Below are 22,911 nucleotides of genomic sequence, written 5' to 3' on the forward strand. Positions count from 1 at the left end.
CAGTAATATTCTAATTTTCTGATATGATGAATTTGAGATTTTCATTTGTTGTCATTTGTAATCATCAAAATTAAACGAAATAAACATTTGAAATATGAGTTTGTATGTAATGTATGAATATAATATACAAGTTTCACTTTTTAAATGGAATTATTGAAATCAATCTACTTTTTCATGATATTCTAATTTTATGACCAGCACCTGTAAATTAGGTTCAGAAAGAGCTAAGAGGATGGAAAGTCAGGGGGAGTTATATTTTGTATGAAAAACACAACATAGTCGTCATTCCAGTTTAATAAGTCACCATACCAGTTTGCTTTATTTTTTTAGCAGACTTTAATCATAAATGTGAATAACTTCTCCGAAGGGCAATTATTATTATTATTATTATTATTATTATTCTAGTAAGACAGTATTATGCATTGTAATGTCCTGTTTTCTAGGTGTTGGGTTTGGCCAGCACACAGGTGGGAGACACAGTTGTGAGGAGGGGTCTGATCCGCTGCCCACAGCTGGTGAAGATCAACCTGAGCCGCACGCGGATCACAGACCACGGTACCGTTGGAACAGTCCAGTCATTTGATCGTCTTTGCTTTGCCTGAAAGGAACAATCTGGTAACACGCTTCTCCTGCAGGTTTGAAGCACCTGAAGACCATGCGCCTCGCCCAGGTGAACCTGGACGGCACCGGCGTCAGCCTGATGGGGATCGCCAACCTCCTGTCGGAGACCAGCATCAGCAGCATCCGGGCCAGTAACACTCGCACCATTCCGTTGGATGAAGTCTCAGACGAGGAGTGGGCAGCTCAATGAGCAGCGACACCTTTTTTTGTTTTTTTTTGTTTTGGACACGTACCTGAGAACGGCTCTGTCTGCTGCTACCCCCTCCTCCCCCTCTTAGCTCCTGAAATATGCTGCCACCAGGATTATCTGGAAATAGCATGAGGTCAAACACTCCTCCGACTTGCACTGTTTCAACTGCAGCTAGTGCCGCTAATCTGACAATCAAGCACGTTGAAACCTTCTGTTCAGCTCCCGATCGTTTAACAAAGAAATCTCCATTTACTAATGCACATTAATCTCTGGAAAAAAAAATACAGCTTTAACATTTTGTGTGCAGGCCTTTTAGGTCGAAGCAAGATACCCGTGTTGGAAATGTACCACAGCATGCAAAAACTGAAACGAGTTGATTCAACAGAACATGGCTCCTGATTGTTTAAAGGCACGCTCCTTTTAATTAAAGGTGTCTTTTCATTAGAAATAATCCCAACTGACAGCCATACGTCAAAGTGTTTGTTGGCTCATGTTTAAAACATGTTCGAGTTAATGTTAAATATGAACTTTGACTCGTCATGCCTTCACAAGTGTTTTCAGGAACCATCAACTTCAAAGTTAAGTGCATTCTCTTAACGCCACTGAAGCCAAGAAATGCCAAAACCAATACTAGCGACCTGCAGTGGTTTAAGATCAGAATCCAAAAATAGTCTTAAGTTTTTTTTCCGTTGTTTACAGAGTTGCAATGAGTTTATTTTCCAGGAACTGTTTTTGACTTTGATACGGTCCCTGTACTTGTTGAATAATAAAAGATTTCTCAGTTTATTTATGCTGTCTTTATTGTTCTGTGTTCAGACAAATTGTTATTGCATTACATTATTAAATAAGGCAGAACTGTTGTTGTACACAGCTGGGGGGGGAGGGGAGAGGAAAAAAATTAACCTTTTAAATATAAAAACAACCTAAAAGCTGCTGCTTACAGTTTGGGATAAAAACCGAACATTTGGGAGAAAAAGGAACAAAAAAAAAAAAAGTTTATTTTGAAGACAGCACAATGGAATGCATTCCAGGTGAATCAGCCAATCAGAGCAGCCCGAGGGGGTTCACTGTCAAACTCGGGAGGTGGAAATGCAGTATGACGTGTACAAGAGACGAATCTGATAAGATGCATAAGAGTTTCAGTTCAGTGGGAGGTCTCCAGGTGGTCGGTCCAGGAGCCTTCAGATGGCATGCACCTGCTGCTTCTCGATCTTCGATTTCAAATGCTCCTTATAACCCAGGATGTCACTGCGCCACTTCGTGATGGTCTGATTCTCACAAACCCAGATTTCCTGAGCCACCTAAAAGCGGAGGAAAGCCTTATAATCAACCGATTCAATGAGCGTCGCTTCTAATGAGGTTTTACAGTGTGTACGTACCTGCTGAATTAGCCTGAAGTCGTGACTAACCAGCATCATGCCCCCCTCAAACTCGTTGATCGCCTCTGCCAGTGCGTCAATGGTCTCGATGTCCAGGTGATTGGTGGGCTCGTCCAGGAACAGCATGTGGGGGTTCTGCCAGGCCAGCCAGGCAAAACATACTCTGCACTTCTGACCGTCTGACAAGTTCCTGATCGGACTGACCTGAGAGAAGTCATGACAGTCTCAGGCACATAAAACCAACAACAACCTTACACATTACTCTGGTTCAGCAGCCTCCTCTTACTTGTTGTTTTCCCGTGAGGCCGTAGCGACCGATGATCTTCCTCATCTCCTCCTTTTCTTTGATCTCAGGGAAACACTTCATCATGTACTCCAGAGGAGACAGGTCGAGCTCCAGCTGCTCCGTCAGGTGCTGCAACACGGGCGGGGAGGAAGGAAGCCACTCACTGAACTGCACTTGCAACACAAATACACTCCAAAACAAATTTAAAAACCCATCAGGTGTGATGTTACCTGGTGATATCTGCCGATCTTGACGTGAGAATGTTTGCGGATCATGCCATCGGTTGGAAGAAGCTACAAAAAAAAAAAAAAAAACATGAGACCAAAGCTGAAAACTCTGAAAGGGACCATTTAAAGTTGGCGCTAGTTAAAAAAGGGTAAATACACAGAACTAACCTCTCCCATAAGCAGCTTCAACAACGTGGATTTCCCGGCGCCGTTGGGTCCCACCAGAGCCACCCGAGTGTCCAAGTCGATCCCAAACTCCAGGTTTTTATAAATGTGTGGCTGGTGACAAAAGAACAAAGTGTGAGGAACAGGTCATTCTTTCAGAGACCAAAAGGATGAAGCTTTTCCCCCGGCTGCACTCACCGTGTGGTCACTGTACTTGAAGCTCACATTCTGAACCATGATAACAGGAGGAGGAATATTCCCACAGGGAGGAAAATAAAACGACAAAGTCTGGAAGAAACGGGACGTTTTAGCAACGCTTTAAGATTTGTCACACAAGGATTGGGTGATACGGTAAAAATGTGGGGAGGTTCCCCCGTTCGGCGTCATACCTTGTCATTCACAACTTTCTCAGTCAAGCCCGACGCCACCATCTTCTGTAGCGTCTTCTCTTTGCTTTGTGCTTGTCGTGCCAACTTCGCAGAGCCGTGACCAAACCTGGCAATGTAATTCTACAGGGGCCAGAATAGAGCACAATTAAAAACAGGCCATTTACATTTCACCAGCTTAATGTGCACTGTTCCCGACAGACACCGCTGTAAATGTGCCAGCTGAAGTCAAAAGGCAACCACATATACACACACACATATATATATATATATATATATATATATATATTTTTTTTTTTTAATAAAAAACTGACCATTCTTGAACATAATTTGAAACGATTTAAGTATTTTTTTCCTCCAGCATGACACACTGAAAACCTAAAAGATGGCTAATAATGATCAGGTAACATCCAAAGTATATCTTAAGTTCCTATAGGGGGGAATACATGAAAGTGGATGTACATGAGGTCATTTAAAGCTTTACTACGACCCCACTGGGTGCAGTAAAATAACACTCCACCTTCAGGAGTCTCTGGTTTACCTTCATGTGTGCTATCTGGTCCTGCTCCCAGTTAAAGCGCTTCATCTGGTTCTCTTCCAGCTCCGCTCTGGTCTTCACATACTGGTCGTAGTTACCCTGAACAAAAATAGAGCTGCACCGTCATCCAACAGCATGAAGATATGATTAGCAACACCCCTCCCTAATCCCTTATTTAGCATTAAGAATCACATGGCAGCATTCGATCAAGATGTGCCCTACGGCCTTCGTTTTGCTGTGGTTTAAGTCGGGGGTGGGGGGGGTGGGGGGGGTTGTTCTCACCGTGTAATACTTTAGTTTCCTTTGATGCAGGTGGATGATGTTGGTGCAGACACCGTTCAGGAAGTCTTGCGAGTGCGAGATGAGCACAAGGATTCGCTTGAACCTGGCGAGAATCATCAGGCTGATCAGTATGCGACTCTATACACACCAGGAGGAGAAAATAACCACTGGTGGCTTCTAAAATGTTTCGAGCGGGCTGGAAACTCACGACTTGAGTTCTTCCTCCAGCCACACGCAGGCGTCCAGGTCCAAATGATTGGTCGGCTCGTCCAGCAACAACATGAAGGGCTTGATGAACAGAGCTCTGCACAGACGAAGCAGCGATTAAAAAGACATTGACGTTCTTCCACCGTTTCTGCTTTTTCTGAGAATGTCGCCAGTTAAATCTGATTCCTTACCTCGCCAGAGCGACGCGCATCCTCCATCCACCGCTGAAGTCTTTTAGTTTCTTCTGCTGCATGGCTGCGCTGAAACCCAGACCGTGGAGGATCCGAGAGGCTCGCACCTCTGCTTTGTCTGCATCCAGCTCCTCCAGACGCTCGTACAGCTCCATCAGCTTCTCGCACTCAGCTTTGTGGGAACAAGAGAGGGGCCAGTTTTAGGCAGTATTGAGACGGTTGATGTTCGTTTTTCCCCTCTGTGGTCAAAAACACTGAACTGTAACGCCCCTACCCAGCCTGCGTCGTACTTTTACTTGAACCCTTTCCTTTAAAAGGGATTTTCAACCCAACCTAATCCCTGACATAGCTCCTCATTTGCCAAAAAGACCAAATGTTGCTTTCTGGATCCAGTTTTAGGGTCTGCAACGTGATCCTACTCACAGTCTTCATGGGCAAGTCGCTCCGCCTCTTTCTCCAGCATTATCCTGGCCTCGTCCACTTCCATGACGCACTGCAGAGCCGTCTTGTCGCTGGGGGCCATCTCCCGGGTCAAGTGGTAAATGTCTATGTGCTCCGGAATGGGAACTTCGCGGTGCCCAATGGCCGACAAGAGCATGGACTTTCCTAGAAGAAGAACGAGAAAACTTAGCGTTGTGTGCCCCCGTGCCAGCTAGTGTGGCAGCTGCCTCAGGATGCCCCGTACAGTTACCTGTGCCGTTAAGGCCGATGAGGCCGTAGCGCCTGCCGGAGTTCAGCTCCAGGCTGGTGTCTGCCAGCAGCTCTTGACCGTGGAAGGTGAGCGACAGGCTGCTGATGTGGACATCGGTGCTGTTGGGATGCGAGGCGAGAACGCCCGTCACCGCCCGAGCCTCCGTCTTCCGCAGCTCGAACTCGTCCAGCTCCTTCGTCAAACTGGCAACACCTGGGGAGAAAAAAAAAAACAACAACAAAAAACAGTGAGAATTATGACTGGTTACAACTTCAGCAGCTTCCACTTACAGAGCCGGCCCCAGCGCCACCCGCCGCCCCTCTTACCGTTGCTGTGTGCGCCGTTTTCCTGGATCTCCTGTTGCTCGCCGTCCCCGTTCACCTCCTCGGACTTCTTGGTGCGCTGGCGGGCTTTGGCGGCCTCTTTCTTCTTCGCCGCCTTCTTCTTAGCCAAATCTGACGGCATGGTTGTGCAAGTCTGGTGCTAGATTAAGAGTAGAACCAAATCAATTACGATTACTTCACGAACACAAATAAACTCATCATAGCTTGAGATAACAGACGTATGACTCAGGTATGATAATATGAATCATAGGTAAAATGACTAATAGCCTATATAAGAGTAGTGTCAAAAGACAAAGAAAGAACCATTTATTTATGTTTGTATGACTGTAATGGTGCTGAAAACCAGGAGTCGGTGTCCCTTTCTGAGTTGAACCTAATTTATCAGGGAACACAAAGTGCCTTAAGACGCGCTTCCTATGACGGGAGGGGGACTTTTTTTCGGTACAACACCGGTTCGGTACTGGCTGTTCCGAACAATTACAGCCCCTTTAAACACGGAACAACCCAAAGGCCCGACGGGACTTCAACCCGTGAACAATGGCGCCATGACAACCGGTTCCTTCCAAACCGGCCGGCTTTTTCCCAGAACATAAAGCCCGATTAGCCCACCTGTTAGCCTCGAATGACGCCGCCAACTTCGTCCCTGCTCGGCCAAGAAAGAAATGAAACGTGACCCGAGCAATTTTGTTAGCCGAGGCACGTGGAACGTCAAAACGTGACAAAATAATTAAAAAACAAACAAATATAATTTAAAAAGGTAGCCGCTCCGCGCGACTGCTGCCGACAGGCCTCGCTAAAGCTAACATGAGGCCCGAGCTAGCTATTAAATATTCAGAAGTCGGCGAATGACTTTTTATCAAGCCCGTTTTTTTTTTCATTTAACAACCGGGAGAAATTAGTCTCTAAAATGGCAGTTGTTCACCACTGATAGTGCCGCTCTTACCTATTTTATTTGTAGGTTTTTCAGCCACTTGCCTCCGGAGCACACTGACGTCTCGTGTCCACTTCTTTGCCGGGTGGATGTAGCCGCTCTCCAAACCGCCAGACGGACCATATATGGTCAAGGGGGCGGGGAAAGTCACAGGCTCCTCCCCCTCTCGTGGGACTGCAGTAAAGCGTTCTTTTTTAGTAATGAAGGCTCAGCAGGTTTAACCAGCATTTACTGTGGGAAAACAATGTATTACTAATAAAAAACACACGGATTTGCCTTATTTGAAATGTCTCAAAACTGTTTAGAGGGTTATAACGACAAAAATGTCCTTTTCCACTCAAACTATCACAAATGTAATAGGTTTTAACACGTAGAAAAAGTTGTACATTTATTTTATTTAATGCCAAACACCCTTGTTATGTTCCTGTTGCATGCTTTCTTGCTCAGATTTAGAGTGACCCTAACTATATCTGTTACAAATCAGTTTTTACTGTCATGTTTTGAGTCATACGCAGTCGCTCCCTGCAGCACATGCTTAGTATTCTCACATTTAATGAGTCATAAACCATACGCTTCCTGCAAATATTTCCCAAACCTGCACAGTTAAATGCCAAGTCCTCCTTGCTGTGCGTAGTTATAGTGTCACAATAAACATGTTTTGTGTCACCTTTAACAGGTTGGTGAAAATGAGATGTTGATTTGGGTGTCATTGCAAGATTGGCATGGAAAGGAGATTACTCTTTGATTATTTTCTTAATTAACAAAACCAGTACAATAGGTATTTGTATGCCACACATATGGGGGCACCCTAAACATAAATCCAATTAATGTTTTGCTATTAATAAAATAAGACTAAAAATAAAATACTGGCTGCTCTGTTATTCTAAAAGATTTTATCCAAAAGTATACATCAAAATAAAGAGGCTTTTTTACGCATAAACAGATTAATGTCGTAATCACAGAGTATAAAAAAGGGGCTTCAAAATGAACCCTTTTTTGTCCTTTTGCGGCATCCATACCGTCCATTTACCGTAATACATTGTGTGCGCGCGCAGCTAAATTCTAGCCGTAAGCCACTAAACCGCAGTCCTATCAGAGGTGATGCTGCAGCAGCTGTGGTCAGTTAGTCAGCGGGCCCGCTCGTTTTCTGTCAGCCGGTGCGCGCGAACCGGCTGTAAGTGGCGATGAGCGGCGAGGGAGGAGTTTCCGCGTAACTGGACGGAAAGGAGAACGTATCACCTTAAATTACTGGCGACCTGTCAGAGCGGCTTAAGTTTACTGTGAAAACATCCTTCCTGTGTTTATATCAGTTATATGGTCCTAGGGGGTATACGCGGCTGGATCGAAAATACGCTCTAAACTCCACTCACCCGGGTGGCCACTTTGTCAGCCGGCGTCTAAACGGAGCGGAGCCCGTTGCTGTTGATGAGGCTGACATGAGGGACGCTGTTTCTTCACAGTGTGTATGTGTGTGTGTGTGGCACGCTTTCAGGAAGTCGAGAAGCTGACAACACTGGCTGACGCTCGCGCGGCCCCACCTAAAGGCTTTTTTTTTTTAACCTGTGCAAATGGTTAAAAACGGGACCTTCCTCTTCGTGTTCGCGGACGTGGACCGTCGTGTGGGAACTAACGGTCGCGATGCTAGCTCGCTAGCTCGCCTTTCGTTGCCTGAGTCCTCCGAGCCGCTGTCGAGGATAAATTAAATAAATAAAAAAATTCAGATGCGACGTGTAAACTTAGGAGCTCTGCTTCTTAAGGGCTGCCCGGCGGAATTAACGCGAACTCCGTTAACTTTTAAAGGTGGCAGTATTCCTCCAGCTACAATGGTTAGCTGACTTTTTTTTATTTTTTAGTCGCTTTTAGCCGAAATGAGTGCGGGAAATGAGCACACCAAAGGACTGAACACACAGCGGTGTTTGGAAACAGTTAGGTCGGTAAGGATGTCAAGCTTTTCGCCTTTTTCTCCTCGATTGATGCAACTTTAAGCACTTCCTGTCAGTTCTTTTTCAGCTTATCGTTGGTTAAAATGCGCACAGCTGGCCCCTAGGCTGCAGTTTGTGCTTTTTTTTTTTTTAGCTGCTAGCAGCCAAAAGATGCGCGTCTCGTCCTACCTGGCCTTGTTCAGGCCCGCTTTGCCCCTGATCCTGGGGCTGTCCCTGGGATGCAGCCTCAGCCTCCTGATGGTGTCCTGGACCCAGGGGGACGCGGACGACCCCTGCAGGGACGAGTTGAGCCGGGCAAGGCTCTTCCTGGACGGTGGGGAGGCCCAGGGGGGCGGCAGGGATGGAGCCGGAGAGGAGGACTTCCAGCCCCGGATAGTTCCCTATCACAAGGACCCGAACAAGCCCCACAAGAAGGTCCTCAGGTGAGCAGGAAGGTGCAGCCAGGTGCCCCCCAGGGTTTGAATTAGCTGCTACACTCTTGGCAGCTTTTCTTGGGACTGGGCGTTGACCTTTGACCTTGCCTTCCTGACATGTATTTAGATCCATTTATCAATTCTCCTCTTCAATCTAAACATACTGAGTGGGTTGTACAGTTCTAATGCTTTCTACCCTTTATTTCCTCTCCCTCCACGTATCCAGAACAAGGTACATCCACACGGAGCTGGGCATCAGAGAGGGACTGCTGGTCGGCGTCCTGACCTCCCGGGCCACCCTCAACACGCTCGCTGTGGCAGTGAACCGAACTGTTGCCCACCGGTTCCACCGCACCTTCTTCTTCACGGGCCTGCGCAGCCCCAAGGTGCCCCACGGCATGACGGTGATCGCCCACGGTGACGACCGGCCCGTGTGGCTGATGTACGAGACTGTGCGCCACCTCCACCAGCACTACGGCTCGGACTACGACTGGTTCCTGCTGGCGCAGGACGACATGTACATGCAGGCGGACCGCCTTTCGGAGCTGGTGGGCCACCTGAGCGCGGGTCAGGACGTGTACATGGGCCGGGCCGAGGAGTTCATTGGAGGGGAGGAGAAGGCGCGTTACTGCCACGGGGGCTACGGCTACCTGCTGTCCCGTAGCCTGCTGGCCCGCCTGCAGCCGCACCTCGACACCTGCCGCAACGACATCCTCAGCGTGAGACCCGACGAGTGGCTGGGCCGCTGCATCATCGACTTCCTGGGCCTGAGCTGCGTGGAGGTGCACCAGGTAAACGGCACAGACGTCAAAACAAACAACAACAAAAAAAAACACGTCCAAACTCTGAAAAATGTTCAATTTCTCAGCTAAAACACTCATTGTTTTTTACGCGACCCGCAGGGGATGATGTACCGCTACTTTGAGCTCGGCAAGAATGCAGATCCAGAGCGGGAGGACGGCGCAGAGTTTAAAAACGCCTTCACGGTGCACCCCGTGTCCGACCCGAACCTCATGTACCGCCTGCATAAACGCTTCAGCCACATCGAGCTTGAATGGACTTATCGGCAGATTCAGCAGCTGCAGGTTTGTGGAACTTTTTGTGTTTTTCTCTGTTCTGTGATTTCCTTTAATATTTAATTACAGGTAGGAGTGTGTGAAAGTATGCCGTTTGTCCTCCACTCCACCCCGGGCAATTCACACGCCGGCTGATACGTTATTTATGCTTAAACCCAGAAGCATGGGTGCGTTGTTGAGACATGAAGTGTTGCATTCCAGTCTCATCTAATCCCGTTCTATCTGCCTAAGAAGCCTTAAAATGAACTTTAAGTGCTTTTAATGACACTTTCATTGTTTGTTTTAACTCTGAATGCAACTCTGTGGTGGCAGTTTTAGCTTCTTTTACAGTTTCTGTGTTGATCTGTTCCTCAGATGCAGATCAGTAACTTGAGCGAGCTGACACCAGAGGGGAAGCCTGGCATCACGTGGCCGATTGGGATCAACCCTCCCTTCAAGCCCAAGACTCGTTTTGAGGTCCTGAACTGGGATTACTTCACCGAGGAGCACATCTACACCTGCGTCGACGGCTCCCCCAAGTGTGAGATGAGGGGAGCCGACCGAGCTGACGTGGGCGCCATCCTAGAGGTCGCCGTGGAGCGCCTGAACGAGCATTACCAGCCGCGGCTCCGCTTCCGCAAGCGGCGCCTGCTCAACGGGTACCGGCGCTTCGACCCCACCCGCGGCATGGAGTACGTCCTGGACCTGGCGCTGGAGGCGTTCACCCAGAAGGGCCACAGCCAGGTCATCGCCAAGCGCGTGAACCTGCTGCGGCCCCTTAGCACCGTTGAGATCATCCCAATGCCTTACGTGACGGAGGCGACACGGGTGCAGGTCATCCTGCCCATCACCGCCCAGGACCAGGACTTCGTCGGCAACTTCCTGGACATGTACGTGACGAACACGCTGGACACCCACGACAACGTGCTGCTGACGTTCTTGTTCATTTACGATCCCTTTGAAGCTCAGCGGGTCAGCCAGACGGATGTGTTCGCTGGCGTGAAGTCCATGATCGGGGAGGTGGAGAAACGCTACGGCGACGTGAAGATCCCCTGGATTAGTGTGAAGACAGAGGTGCCGTCACAGGTCAAGCTGATGGACATCATCTCCAAGAAGCACCCCGTCGACACGCTGTTTTTCCTGGCGAGCGTTTGGACAGAGGTCAACTCTGACTTCCTGAACCGCTGCAGGATGAACGCCATCAGCAACTGGCAGGTTTTCTTTCCCATCCACTTCCAGGAGTTCAACCCCGCCGTCATGTACCGCGACCAGCTGCCCTCGGCCTCCTCCTCCTTCGCCTCTGAGTCGCTGCGGGACGGCCACTTCGACCGCCACGTCTTCGATGAGGCTTGCTTCTACAACACGGACTACATGAGCGCGCGCACCAAGATGGCGGCGGACATTCTGGACAACGAGGAGCTGCTGGAGAGCATGGACGTGTACGACATCTTCGTGCGTTACTCGGGCCTGCACGTGTTCAGGGCCGTGGAGCCGGCGCTGATCCAGAAGTACGTGCGGCGAACGTGCAACCCTCGTTTCAGCGAGGACATCTACCACCGCTGCGTCCTCAGCAACCTGGGCAGCCTGGGCTCTCGGTCGCACCTGGCGATGGCTCTGTTCGAGCAGGAACAGGCCAACAGCACGTAGGACGAAGATTCTGAAGCAGAAAGCAGCTCCGGCGCGAAGAAGCGGCGTCAGAATCAACCAAAAACAGACTCTTCAGATAACTCGGCTTCTTATAGGAACTTATTAATTTATAACCTTAACTGAGGAAAATGTTACGTGTGCTCTGTTTTCTCACAGAATGTGAGGCAGTATTTATATTTTCATTTTTAAGACTCCAGTGTCTGTATTACATGAACAAATGCCTTCAATGTTAATAATTATTACAACAAAAAGGAAAAAAAAAATACTTGAGCCATTTGTCTTCTCTGGTGAAGATGTTAATGCTGAAAACAAGCTGCCTTTGTTCTTTTTTTAAAGACGTATTAAAGATTGTTTTTCGTTTGTTTGGTGTGTGTGACTGTGTTCTCTCATCAGATACACGCCGACAGTTTACAGGATCCTTCGCTCCCGGAGGAAGAGCAGAAACGCTGCGTTAGGAGTCGGATCACCGAGCCGAGCCGCAGGGCCTGGAGGCAGCGAACAGTTTGTTCCTCAGCAGCAGCAGGAGCGCCCAGCCTTATCCTTGCATTAAGTCAATAAATCTCCACCCGCCGCCCTCCCCTCCTGCCAGGGCCTTGCTGAGTTTTTTTTTTTTTTTTGCCAAAAATACGCTGCACACGTCCCCCCCCCGGGACGAAAATTAAAAGCAGAGCCCAGACGAAGGGTCGCGTCCGAGCAGCCGAGGTGGCTGAATGCCTCGCTTCGCGCGCCTCGGCGTCGGGGGGAGTGGGGCCCCAGGAGGACGTGGTGAAAGGGGCCCCTTTTCTGCGGAGGCCGAGGTGCCACGGGGCCCCCAGCGGTGGAAACGAGGGCCTCCACCTGCGTTCTCCGCGGTGAAGCCGGAGAACAATGACACGTCTGTCTGCCGCCTCTTGGAGAAACGAACTGGAGCTCAAAGTCGATGTCCTGGTCGGGCGGAACGAGTCGTTTAGTGTTTGTCCTGTCAGGTATGTCACCACATGAGCTCAGCTTCTCAGTTTCACACAAATATAATCTGCTTTAGAAAGAAGTGGGGAAAAAAATGTCACCAGCCGTCATTTTTAAATGTAATCATCAAGCAAATACAAGTAATTGTTTCATAAAAAGGAAAAAAAAAAAGACACTTCAGATGGTGTGGAATTTACAAACTTTGGCAAGCGCTTCTTTATTTACATCCAGGCTGTCTCACAATGTCACAGCTCCGCTCCCGTTCTTAGTTTATTATTATTATTATTTTCTGTCAGACTTAGTCGTCCCACCCTTCAGAGATTTACAGCATCATCCTGCCAGTGACCCTCCGTGTAAACACAGAGGGAGAGAAGCCCCCCCCTTTTCAGAAACACGCAGGGACCGGGACAAACATGGACACCATGTCAGGGTTCTTAGTAGCAGAAGACAGTAGTGATCCTGAAGCTGCAGCTCCAGTGTCCTCCAGAAGAGGGCGCTAGTGATTCAGTGACAACAATATGAGCGTCCTGGCCATGCAAAGAAGAATTCCCCCCCCTCCCATTAGGACTCAGACACTACCTAAGTCTACTGTTTCTCACCTACAGAGTGTAGTTAAAAGTCCTGGTAACAAAAAACACACCTCAGAAGAGTCACTCCTACAGTTAGCTGCTGGCAGGCCGCGTCGTTTTGTTTTCTTTTTTCTTTTTTGGCAAAAACAAACAAAAGAAAGTTCCCCATTTAAAAAAACAAGTCGAGCCCTGCCGTTTTTTTTTTTTCCCCTCTCTCGTTAAATATCTACACACCGTCTCATCGGATGAATGAATCCATAATCGTGGAGCATGCATAGGTCGTCGTGAAATCACTTTTTTTTTGTGTGTGTGTACACGCCGGAGCCAATTAAAAAAAAGAGACGAAGAGTCCCGACAGAGTCACAGCACAGTGCAAAGAAACCCCCCCACCCAGAAAAAAAGGGCTTCCAGTTCAGACAAAAACCAACAAATTAATAAAAAAAAGAAAAAACATCCTTCATGTGATGGTACAACATATACAAGTCAAGTGTCAAAAAGTGGGAGCGGTACAGACTATTTACTGGGGCCGGGGATGAGGGAGGCTTTCTGTCGCAGCTCCCACGACAGACGCAGGATGGACCGAAAATAAACCAGCCCGAAAGGAAAGATAGCACACAGAGGAACACGAACATTCCTGCCCTACTGATTCAAAAACTGCAACATTTACCCCCCACCCCTAAAAAAACCCCCAGATAGTTGTGTACTGTACAGCTGGCCTTCTTAAAGAGACAAAACCATATTTACATTCACATCTCTACAAAAGAACCTTTAGTTTTGCTCTTTTTTATCTTCTGTGTAACATTAAAAAAAAGCTTAAAAAAAATGGACAAAATCTCACAGATCGGGGCTGAAATGTTTGCTGAGACACGGTTTAAAAAAAAAAGCATTTTGGCCCCACATCTGTGTCTCTGTCCACTTTTTTGTTTTTGTTCTCGTCGCAGCCTTTGGTAACACCTTCCGAACATCAGCTCGCGAAATCTCACGCAGGAAAGTGGAAGTGAGCGCCAAGAACCGGTCGATCGCCACGTAGAGGCAACGCTACTTCTGTAACGGGATCAAAAGACTCGTTAATACTTGTTGTCGCCTTCGTCAGCTACAAACGCCCTTTTTTTTTTTGGCAAATTAAACACAGCGGATGTTTTATTTTGCGCTGATTCACTCAAACTCAACTTGGTTTATAATTTACAGCCAACCAATTTAATCTGAGCTTTGCTGGTGTAATCATTTAACCCTTTAGGAACAGGTTGATAACAACGACATGAACAGTAAAATAAAAAAAGAACAAACGCTCTGAAGGATGGAAAACGTGCCTCTGGATATTACTTTGTAGAAAAACAAATAAAATACTAATCTCTGAGTGTCCAGATGTGTGAGCAGCTGGTTGACACGGGATGTGGAGGTTTTTATATTTACAAAAGCAGAGCAGCTGAGAGATGACGGCGCCGGTAATGATGACGCCTCCATGATCCTTCACTAGACGAATGATTTAGCGTTTCGTGGCCTCACACACACACGCTCAGATCTCTGAAAACAAGGCGCAGGAGAGCCGACGTCCTCTGCTTAAGTGTTGCGGACCGCTAAGGCCTGTTCCAGCTCCTGCCTCCTCTGCTGGATCTGTCCCGGTGGAGGAGGGAAGAAAAGAAAAAACGTAGAGATGAGAGGGTGCAGAAGCGCGGCTCGTAAACGGCGGGCGCTTGCCGCTTGCTCACCTTGCAGTAGAAGTAACGGCTGACGGCCTCTTGGGACCAGGGTTCGTGGTAAAACGCCGCCCTCCGCTCCTCCTCGGGGTTCCCCACAACGTCCGTCATCAGCTGCGGGAGAAGACACTCTGACTTGACCCAGAACTGATAAATTACACGTTTCCTGGTTTTTGTCCCGTTCGATCACCTCATCAACCAGCAGGTGGGCTTTTAATGAATTTAATCTACAGCTGATTAACCTTTAGAGTCAACCTGATTCAAAATGGCTCCAACTCAATCAGGTTTGGAGACACTGACCTCCAACATTTATTCAGAACATCTTAGCCTAAAAGTTAAACCTTACAGTTACTGAAGTGTTTCTACTGTGCCTCTCAAACGTGTCTGTAATCATTTTAGGGGTTTAAATTCATCCTTCTGCGCTCAGACATGAGAGTAACTACAGTGTGTGTGGCCATGTATTTGATACATTGTGGGGACAATTTTCCTAACATATACTACCTTGTGAGGACCAACTGCTCCTTGTGGGGACCAAAGCCTGATCCCCACAAGGAGAAATGATGTTTTTGGGTTAGGGGTTAGGTTTAGGACTAATGTGTGAATTGAGTTTAGGTTTGGTTAGGTATGTACTGGTAATGGTTAGGGTCAGGGTTAGGCTGTAGTTAGGGTGTAGAAATGAATGGAAGTCAATGGAAAGTCCCTGCAAACATAGAGAGACATAATATGTTTGTGCGTGTGTGTGTGAGATGATCGAACCTTCAGGTCCCGGCTCTGGGATTTGAGCCAGTCTTGGATGTAGCCTTTGGGATCTCTGGAGAAGCTGAGCATGAAGTCCCGCTGGATCTTCAGCTGGTTGATAGACTCGATGGTCTCGTGGATCTGGGGGGTAAAAAAAAAAAACGATTAAAAAAACTGACTGAAACCTCTGCTCCTGACTGTGTGTGTGTGAGACGGTAAGAGAGAGGAGATTCGTTATATTCTGAAGAACGACCTTTCTGCCATGAGGTGGGGTCCAAGACGAAAAGGACCCCGATGTAGAAGAGAATGGAAAAAAATGTTTGAATCCGTCTGACAGGAAACAATAAATCTGCTTCCCGGCAGGTGTTTGCATCTGAAACACAGGTGTAGCTCACTGCTGCGCCTGCTGAATATCTGCAGAGACCTCTCATTAAACACACCTGGCTGTTCAAATCAAAATGGCTGACAGGAAAAAGGGGAACGGATAAGAGATCTGAAGCACGCCGGGTAGTTCTCTGAGTGTTTATTCGTCGTTCTGTTCCCGACACGCTCGTTTGAAATGCGTTAAAAAGAACGTTTCCCTGTGGTTTTAATAAATCCTTCATGTGATTTTCTGGGAAACGCAGCAGGAAGCAAAGTTAAAATCTGTTAATGTTACACATTTGAGTCAAACAATCAATTATTAACTTGTTGTTTTTTAATCTCTAAAGCTCACTAACTTGACGGCAAGCTGTATGAATTTGGACGCGGTGTAACTTAAACGGCTTTACGAACTGCGGCAGGGTTTTGAGGTGAGACAGAGGTGAAATCAGGCGATCCCAGGAGCAAAATCTACCAAATAAAGCCTGATTTGTTTTTGTACAGCCACTAATTTACAGTAAAACTGGAAAAAACACGTCAAAGTTGCTGGGAAAAGCTGAAAATGTAGTTAAAAATTAAACACTTTCATATTTTTACAAGCTCTAAAATGAAAATATTTACTTTTTGGCTCATTTTTTGCTATAATCTAAGTTATAAAATGTTAAGAACTCCGAGTGCTGCACAACAGAGCAGCTTCCCGATGGAATATTAGGCACTAAGCCGCGTTTCATTTCCTGTGAGCAGCACCTTGTTGTCGAGCGAGGCGATCTCCTGCTGGTTGGCGGTGGACAGGAGGAAGCTGCTCATCTGGCTCTTCAGGGGGTCCTCCACCTCCACGTCGATGTCGTAGCACGCCGTCTTCTTCTGGTCGTTGGGGTCCACGCTGGAAGGAAGCCGGAGGTTAGACGGGGGGGAGGGGGGAGCCTGGACACCCCTCTGGGTCGGCGTTCCGAAGGGGGTTTACCTGATCACGTGGTTGATGACGATGGGGTCGGGCGGCAGCAGGAGGTTCGTCAGGCGCTGAGGGATCTCAGAGAACTTCAGGCGAGGGCAGTCGAAAATCTGCTTTAACGAGGGGCGGGGGAAGGAAAAAAACCACCTTAAAGTCAAACTGATTTCCACGTTAGCTCACTTTAAATAAAAAAAACTGTCAGATCTGAGTTTCGGGGCTCGCTGAGAACTGTTTAGCACAAATATCTGCAAATCTACCGGACGCTTTAATGATCCTACGGCCAGAAACAACCTGATGTCTGACTGACTGCGACCTCTACTATCAGAAGCATTCATCCTAAATGTTTCCATGTTGTCATCCAGCGTGTGGTGAAGTCCTCCTCATGTTTCCGTGGACATTATTCACCCTGACACGCACTGAGCTGCTGGTTCCAGCACGTTCAGCCAGTTTATTTAATCTTCTCAAACAAAGAAGTCAGCTTAATGTATGTGCAAACTACAGAGAGCTGCTGAAATCAACCGCTAAAGTTAACAAAACAAGCAGATGATTGTTTAATGAGCAAAACAGCAGCTAAAAGCTGTTCAAAAATTCGTAGCTAAAAGCTGCACGTAGCAAAACAGCTGGTAAGAGCTTCATGTAGCAACTACAGCTGAAAGTTTCAATTAGCTAAAGGCTAATATGGATCAAGTAGATTTCAGAGACTGTTTCTGAAGGAATTGAAGTGATTTTCATGCATGTCTATGGGTACAATGTTTGTGAATAAAGCTAATTAATATGCTAAAATGCTACAAGTTGTGGCTCGCTGTTCCCCGTCGAGCCGACCGTTTTGAGACATGAACGCCTGAAGTAGTGTGTGTGTCCTCTCAGCACTTACCCACAGCCTCCCAGTCGTTTTAATGAACTGTACACTTCATGTAAAAGCCGGCCCCATACCTGCTGGAAGTACTTGTCACAGTTGATGTACTCCTTGTCGTGGGAGTCCTGCAGCTTGTTGGTCTTCACGTACTGCCAGAGCGCCTGGATGATGCAGGAGCGGGTCTGCGTGTGAATGCCAAGCAGGCGGGCCAGACGGAGGTCCAGCTTGAACTGGGGGGGCTGCGGAGACGACACGGTCCTGTTACAGCGGCCTGTTTTGGTTTGAAACGAAGCGCAGGCTTGGCCCGCGGCCCCGCCCTCACCTGGTAGTCCAGCATCAGCAGCAGGGTGCAGCGCACGCTCACGTCTCCGGGCCGCTTCACCTGGAAGCCGTCCGTCTCCTGGGTGGTGGGTGTGCGGTGCCACTGGACAGAGCAGACATCCACACAACGGTGAGCCTTCACCGACATTCGAGACCAAATCATGCAAACAGCCTGCCTGTTATATAACAATAACCTACGTAAAGAAACAGCTACAAACAACTAAGAGTCCAGAAAAATAAGTCTCATTTCACTGCAACAACAACTATTAACATCTACTGTTAGTCAAAATGTAATGGAGGATGAATGTTTGACTCATTTGTTTGCATTTTAACTTCAGAACCGTCTTATATATTCAAAGAAAAACATATTTTAAAAGATAAAAAGCACTGCACGTCTTCATGCGATGAACACGATGCTCAGTGTCTTCAGAAATAAGTTTTCCTTCATAAACAGGATAAAAAACTTGGGCTCAGATTTTGCAGGGGGAGCAGATTTTAGCACAACACCGGATCACTATTTAGCAAATAGCACCTTTTTTCTTCATTCCTCCTGAATCTATATTCTTTCTCCAAATAATTTGACAAAACTGCCCCCCCAGACACACGCACACACATTAAATAATATGAGCTGAACAGGTAAAAACAGTGGCAGGAAGCTCTCAAAAGGCAGAAAGCTGCGAGGCACCTACTAATTTTCCATCTGTTCACTAAACGCTGAAACTTGAAAAAGGATCCGTCCTTCCTGTTTAACAAAGGCTGAAATACTTTAACAATAACTAAAAGTTTCTGTTTATGACACTTAGAACGGCCGAATCGTAAACCCAGGTGAGTATGGTGTTCAACATGGGCAGATTTTCCAGGTCTGAGGGCAGAATTAGAAACTGTCCTTTCACAATAAAGGCTTTTTAGATCAATTTTCCCAACCCGCCTGATCTTCGCTCTTTAGTTTCTTCTTTTCTGCGTTTTTAATGCCGTTTCAGAGTTCTTATGACTGAAATAGTGCTGCTCGGTTGGCCTTTGACTGTTCAAAAACAAAAAAACAAGAAACGGTGGATCTTTTTCAGTGTTTTTAAGAACATTTAACCTACAGACTGTAACCCTGGAGATTCAGCACCAGTAAAGGCAGAAGCCATTTTGACAGGGAGCACCATGTTTGATTAAAAACAAAAAAACCAAACAGGAGAAGTTTAATAAAGTAGCTGAATGTCAACGGGGAGACACACAAAGAGTAAAAGAAATGTCAGAAATATTCAAAAATGTGCTGCCTGTGGTGTTTTCAAGGCAAAAACACAAAAAACCAGCTCTAACTCGGTGCGTTTTACAGCTTCGGGAGCAAAAGTTTGGTGTGAGAGAAGCTGAGTCGCCTCCCAACACGAAACATCAGGTCTTCGGTCGAAGCTTCGCCGTGCCAGGTGGCGGGCGACACGCATTTCCAGCCTCTCACGACTCCGACCAGCGGAATAAACAAACATGCAGCCGTTTCCAGGAGAGGACTCCAATTTAAACTGTGCTCGCTGTTAAAACCCAGCTGTTACTCCAGCCTTTTGTTTCAGCCGTCGGCAACAAAAGAACATTACTCGGCGAGCGGCGACTCGCTCGCAGCAGATTAAACACTGAATGCGCCTCGAGGTAGAAAATGAATTCTTTCGATTGAAATTCGCTCAAAAGGAAAAGCACCTGAGCGCCGGGCTAAAACGCTCCCTCAAAAGGGAGGAACCTTGAGAGGCCGTAATTTTCGCTCTGAATCTCCCGGAGTGGGAAAAACGTCAGAACATTTCTGTGGAGACGCAAAGTGAAGGGCAGCTGCTGGTTGTTTATAATTGGAAAGCAGCACGTTTAAACAACCTTGTGCGCTGGAAAATTTAAAAAAAAGGAGGAAAAATAAAATAAAAAGGGGCCGCTGCGCTGCTTCGGCCTGCTCCGTTTCACGTTTAACCATCGAGGACGACGGGCTGAGGCCAGACGGGATCATTGTTCCTGCAGCTTTAGCCAGACGTGACAAATTTTTTCTTTTGTTTTTGTTTTTTTTTTCACTGAAAGAAGCCGTCGCCGGCCGACCTTGACTAGACGGGCGGAAAAGTCCAATTTGGTGATTAACGCGGCATAGGAAAGCTCTTTAGTAGTAATGGAACAAACTGCTCAGGAGGCGCGCCGGGTCGGGTTTGGCGAGCGTTGACGGACGAGGCGCAGAGAGAACAGCCTGAGCTGATATCTGTCTAAAAGGGGAGCGATCGGGTCAAATGTTGAGAGTATTTCTGCGTCGTGATGGAAGGTGGCGGGCGTTTAATGACGCCGCAGTGCTGGTTAATAAGTTAGGATCCAGTTCGGCTGCTATTTTATCAGTGCAGTCAGACGGCGAACAGAAAGCTGGACTGGTGTGCAGCCAGATGTCGAGCAAGTGAAGCGAAAAACATAATAAGCTGTGGTTTTCAGGGGGTGTTATGTTCTGAACTATTTCTTGACTTCCTCGACGCTGTCAGACCGGCCGCCTCCTTCTCTGTGTTTGCATATTCACAGGCAGACGGTTTCCAGTTGATCTCTCAGGACGCTGTTTGATTCGAAAGGGAACGGCGTCCCGTTTCATTAGGAGAAACTCTGCAGAGAAAAGTCGAGGTGTTAACCGTACGACAGCGTGCTCATGAGCAGGGCAGCCATTAGCTTCTCCTGCCTTACAAAATGTCAACTTTCAGCTCAACAAAGGAGGTGAAGCTCAACTTATCCAATTCTCCTGTTTGAATCTTTTTTTTAAAGGTGCAATCAGACAGAGTGAATGGTTTTGCCTTCGGTTTACTGCTCTTGTCGATTTATAGCGAAATAAAAAACAAAGAGCCGAACATAAAAGGCCCTGCTCGACGACACGGGGGTGCAAGGACGCAGACGGGAGTTAAGGATTGTAAAATGTTAATGAGGAGCCGTGCTGTTTGTTGTTTTACTGCGTCTCTTAATCGCAGAGCACTCCTCGCGCTTTTTGAGTCACCTTTCAACGAGACAAGGTTGAAGATTTGTTTAAAAAACAAACCAATTCTTTTAAAGTGAATTTCTGCATTTTATGTCTTTTCTGCAGTCTGACTCCTTCTGCATCTGTTGGGATGTTTTTAGCTGTTTGGATATCAAAACGTTCAGCTCATCCAGGAGACGGGTGCTGGGACCTTTTTAACTTTTATGGGTTTTTAAATATTTAACTTTATTTACAAGATTATTACCATAAGAACACACTGAGGTCTCTTCAGTTTCTTTACAAACAGGTTTTTAAACTGATGCAAGCTTCTAGTTTTGAGCTAGCCTTTTGGCTACTTTTAGCTATTTATTTGCTACTTTTAGCTTGTATTTTGCTACCTGTAGTTTTTAGTCAGCCTTTTACTACTTTTAAATTGTAGCTATTTTTTGCTACTGTTAGCTTTTAGCTAAACTTTTGCTACATTTTGCTATTTCTTTGCTCATCTTTAACAAGCCTTATGCTGCCTTTAGCTAGCCTTTTGCTAGTGTGAGCTTTTAGCTAACCCTTTGATACTTTTAGATAGCTTTTAGCTTCTTTTAGCTATTTCTTTGATATTTTTTAGCTAGCCTTATGCTACTTTTAGCTTGTATTTTGCTACCTGTAGTTTTTAGTCAGCCTTTTGTTTCTTTTAGCTCTTAGCTGGTTTTTTTGCTACTTTTAGCTACTTCTTAGCTAGCCTTTAGCTTGTGTTGTTAGTCAGCCTTTAACACAGTTTCAGCTGTCATTTAACAGCTAACGCTCTGTATTTCTTCCAACCAGGGTTGATTTTGGACTTTCCCTCTGATCATGTGACCTAAACCCCTCAGGCTGACGTCCTGGATCAGGAGTGGTCGGGCAGTGTGTGTGTTTGTTGGTTCAGACCCTGTTGGTGCTGACCTCCACCAGGTGGTTGTCCGGACCGTACAGGTCTTTGTCCAGCTCGATCACCAGGCTCTTAAAGAACGAGGAGAACTTCTTCTTCTGCTTCCCGGGCTGTTGGACAGGCAGACACACGGGGTTTAGACACACACACGTATTGTTTCCACATGAGGAAAGTCACAAACTGCGCAAACGTGAATGTCACAAATCTCTCCTTTTAGCGTCATCACTTGTGAGAAGCCACAAGGAGCCGAGTGAGATGAGAACAAAAATGTGACAGCGCACATTCTCAGGGTCCACTTCCTGTGAGCTCAGCCTAAAATATCTTTGGTTTCTGAACTCTTAATGCTTTCCACTGATGAAACCATCTGAGCTTATGGCACGAAAACAAATCAGTTCGGCTTTCATCTCTAAACACTCTTCTCACAATCATTTACTCATTTTATATTTGGAGCAATAATAAAAGTACAAAGTCGTGTTCGCACGTCGTTTTGTGAACCACAAATATCAATAGCATCACATTTTTAATAATACACAGAAGAATCTCAGATTTTAAAGGATAAAAGGCATTTAACACAAATAAATCTGCAGAGAAGACAGAAGAGGTGCTACATGAAAGAAAATCAGTTTATAATCATTAGTACATTTAGTTTGAGAGTATTAAAGAAAAAGACTCACATCATCCAGCAGCTTCCCCTCTACTCTCAGCTCCCATGATGCAATGCTGCCATCTGAGTCGTCTGCGTCGGGTCGAGCCGGGTTGAAGGTGTTGGAAATATAGAGCCTCAATTTACGCTTTTGCTGCTGACACAAAGGGCGCAGGAAACAGCACGATTTAATATCAAACCACAAATGGAAGCAGGGAACAACTGGAGGAGCCGACGTTAGAACTGAGAACCGGGCGAGGGGAGAACTGGCACAGATTTTCTCTCATTACTTTCATTGGTCTCTTCAGAGCTTCCTGGATGTCCACGCGTTTGCGCATGATGGTCTGGTCCAGTTTGCGCTCGAAAGCCAGCAGGTCCATGTAGGCCTGAGATTCTGGCACCAGCTCCCGGATCTGTTCAGAACAAAGACAGCTTACCGTCAACAAGCGCTTCGATTCAGACCACAGATTTCAT

General features: G+C 46.8%; 4 protein-coding genes across 14 annotated transcripts in view; 2 read left to right on the top strand and 2 right to left on the bottom strand.

Moving 5' to 3' along the window:
• si:ch73-173p19.1 overlaps positions 1-1,805 on the top strand; it is a 9,497-nt gene extending 7,692 nt beyond the window's left edge. Inside the window, exons 16-17 of the mRNA XM_017406625.3 lie at positions 444-555; positions 636-1,805. Coding sequence (XP_017262114.1) covers positions 444-555; positions 636-811 — 288 coding nt within the window. The 3' untranslated portion in view covers positions 812-1,805. The remainder of the gene's footprint in view (positions 1-443; positions 556-635) is intronic.
• abcf2b (ATP-binding cassette, sub-family F (GCN20), member 2b) lies at positions 913-6,596 on the bottom strand. The gene is made up of 15 exons (XM_017406627.3): positions 6,451-6,596; positions 5,490-5,646; positions 5,164-5,376; positions 4,896-5,078; positions 4,473-4,644; positions 4,283-4,378; positions 4,075-4,177; positions 3,796-3,891; positions 3,258-3,377; positions 3,067-3,156; positions 2,872-2,982; positions 2,707-2,769; positions 2,477-2,605; positions 2,191-2,394; positions 913-2,112 (listed from the first exon to the last, which is right to left on the bottom strand). Exons 2-15 carry the CDS (start codon positions 5,626-5,628, stop codon positions 1,993-1,995), a joined length of 1,839 nt encoding a protein of 612 aa, XP_017262116.1. The 5' UTR covers positions 5,629-5,646; positions 6,451-6,596; the 3' UTR covers positions 913-1,992.
• Positions 6,597-7,781: 1,185 nt separating this feature from the next.
• Positions 7,782-11,859, top strand: chpf2 (chondroitin polymerizing factor 2). The gene is made up of 4 exons (XM_017406626.3): positions 7,782-8,803; positions 9,021-9,585; positions 9,697-9,879; positions 10,225-11,859. The coding sequence occupies exons 1-4, from the start codon at positions 8,532-8,534 to the stop codon at positions 11,494-11,496; spliced, it is 2,292 nt and encodes a 763-aa protein (XP_017262115.1). The 5' UTR covers positions 7,782-8,531; the 3' UTR covers positions 11,497-11,859.
• A 769-nt stretch (positions 11,860-12,628) lies between these two features.
• The window catches only part of smarcd3b (SWI/SNF related, matrix associated, actin dependent regulator of chromatin, subfamily d, member 3b), a 32,158-nt gene continuing 21,875 nt past the window's right edge, over positions 12,629-22,911 (bottom strand). For 4 of the 11 annotated variants that reach the window (XM_017406710.3, XM_025003850.2, XM_017406711.3 and 1 more), the window contains 10 exons: positions 22,728-22,850; positions 22,469-22,594; positions 21,794-21,904; positions 17,936-18,037; positions 17,691-17,852; positions 16,770-16,870; positions 16,553-16,688; positions 15,464-15,586; positions 14,720-14,821; positions 12,629-14,624 (listed from right to left, as the gene is read on the bottom strand). In XM_017406710.3, the coding sequence (XP_017262199.1) occupies positions 14,571-14,624; positions 14,720-14,821; positions 15,464-15,586; positions 16,553-16,688; positions 16,770-16,870; positions 17,691-17,852; positions 17,936-18,037; positions 21,794-21,904; positions 22,469-22,594; positions 22,728-22,850 (1,140 nt within the window). In that variant the 3' untranslated portion in view covers positions 12,629-14,570. The remainder of the gene's footprint in view (positions 14,625-14,719; positions 14,822-15,463; positions 15,587-16,552; positions 16,689-16,769; positions 16,871-17,690; positions 17,853-17,935; positions 18,038-21,793; positions 21,905-22,468; positions 22,595-22,727; positions 22,851-22,911) is intronic. The other 7 variants (XM_017406712.3, XM_017406706.3, XM_017406709.3 and 4 more) reach the window with 5 other exon arrangements.

This window comes from Kryptolebias marmoratus, linkage group LG21 (assembly GCF_001649575.2).
Source record: "Kryptolebias marmoratus isolate JLee-2015 linkage group LG21, ASM164957v2, whole genome shotgun sequence".
In the NCBI taxonomy this organism is placed as follows: Eukaryota; Metazoa; Chordata; class Actinopteri; order Cyprinodontiformes; family Rivulidae; genus Kryptolebias; species Kryptolebias marmoratus.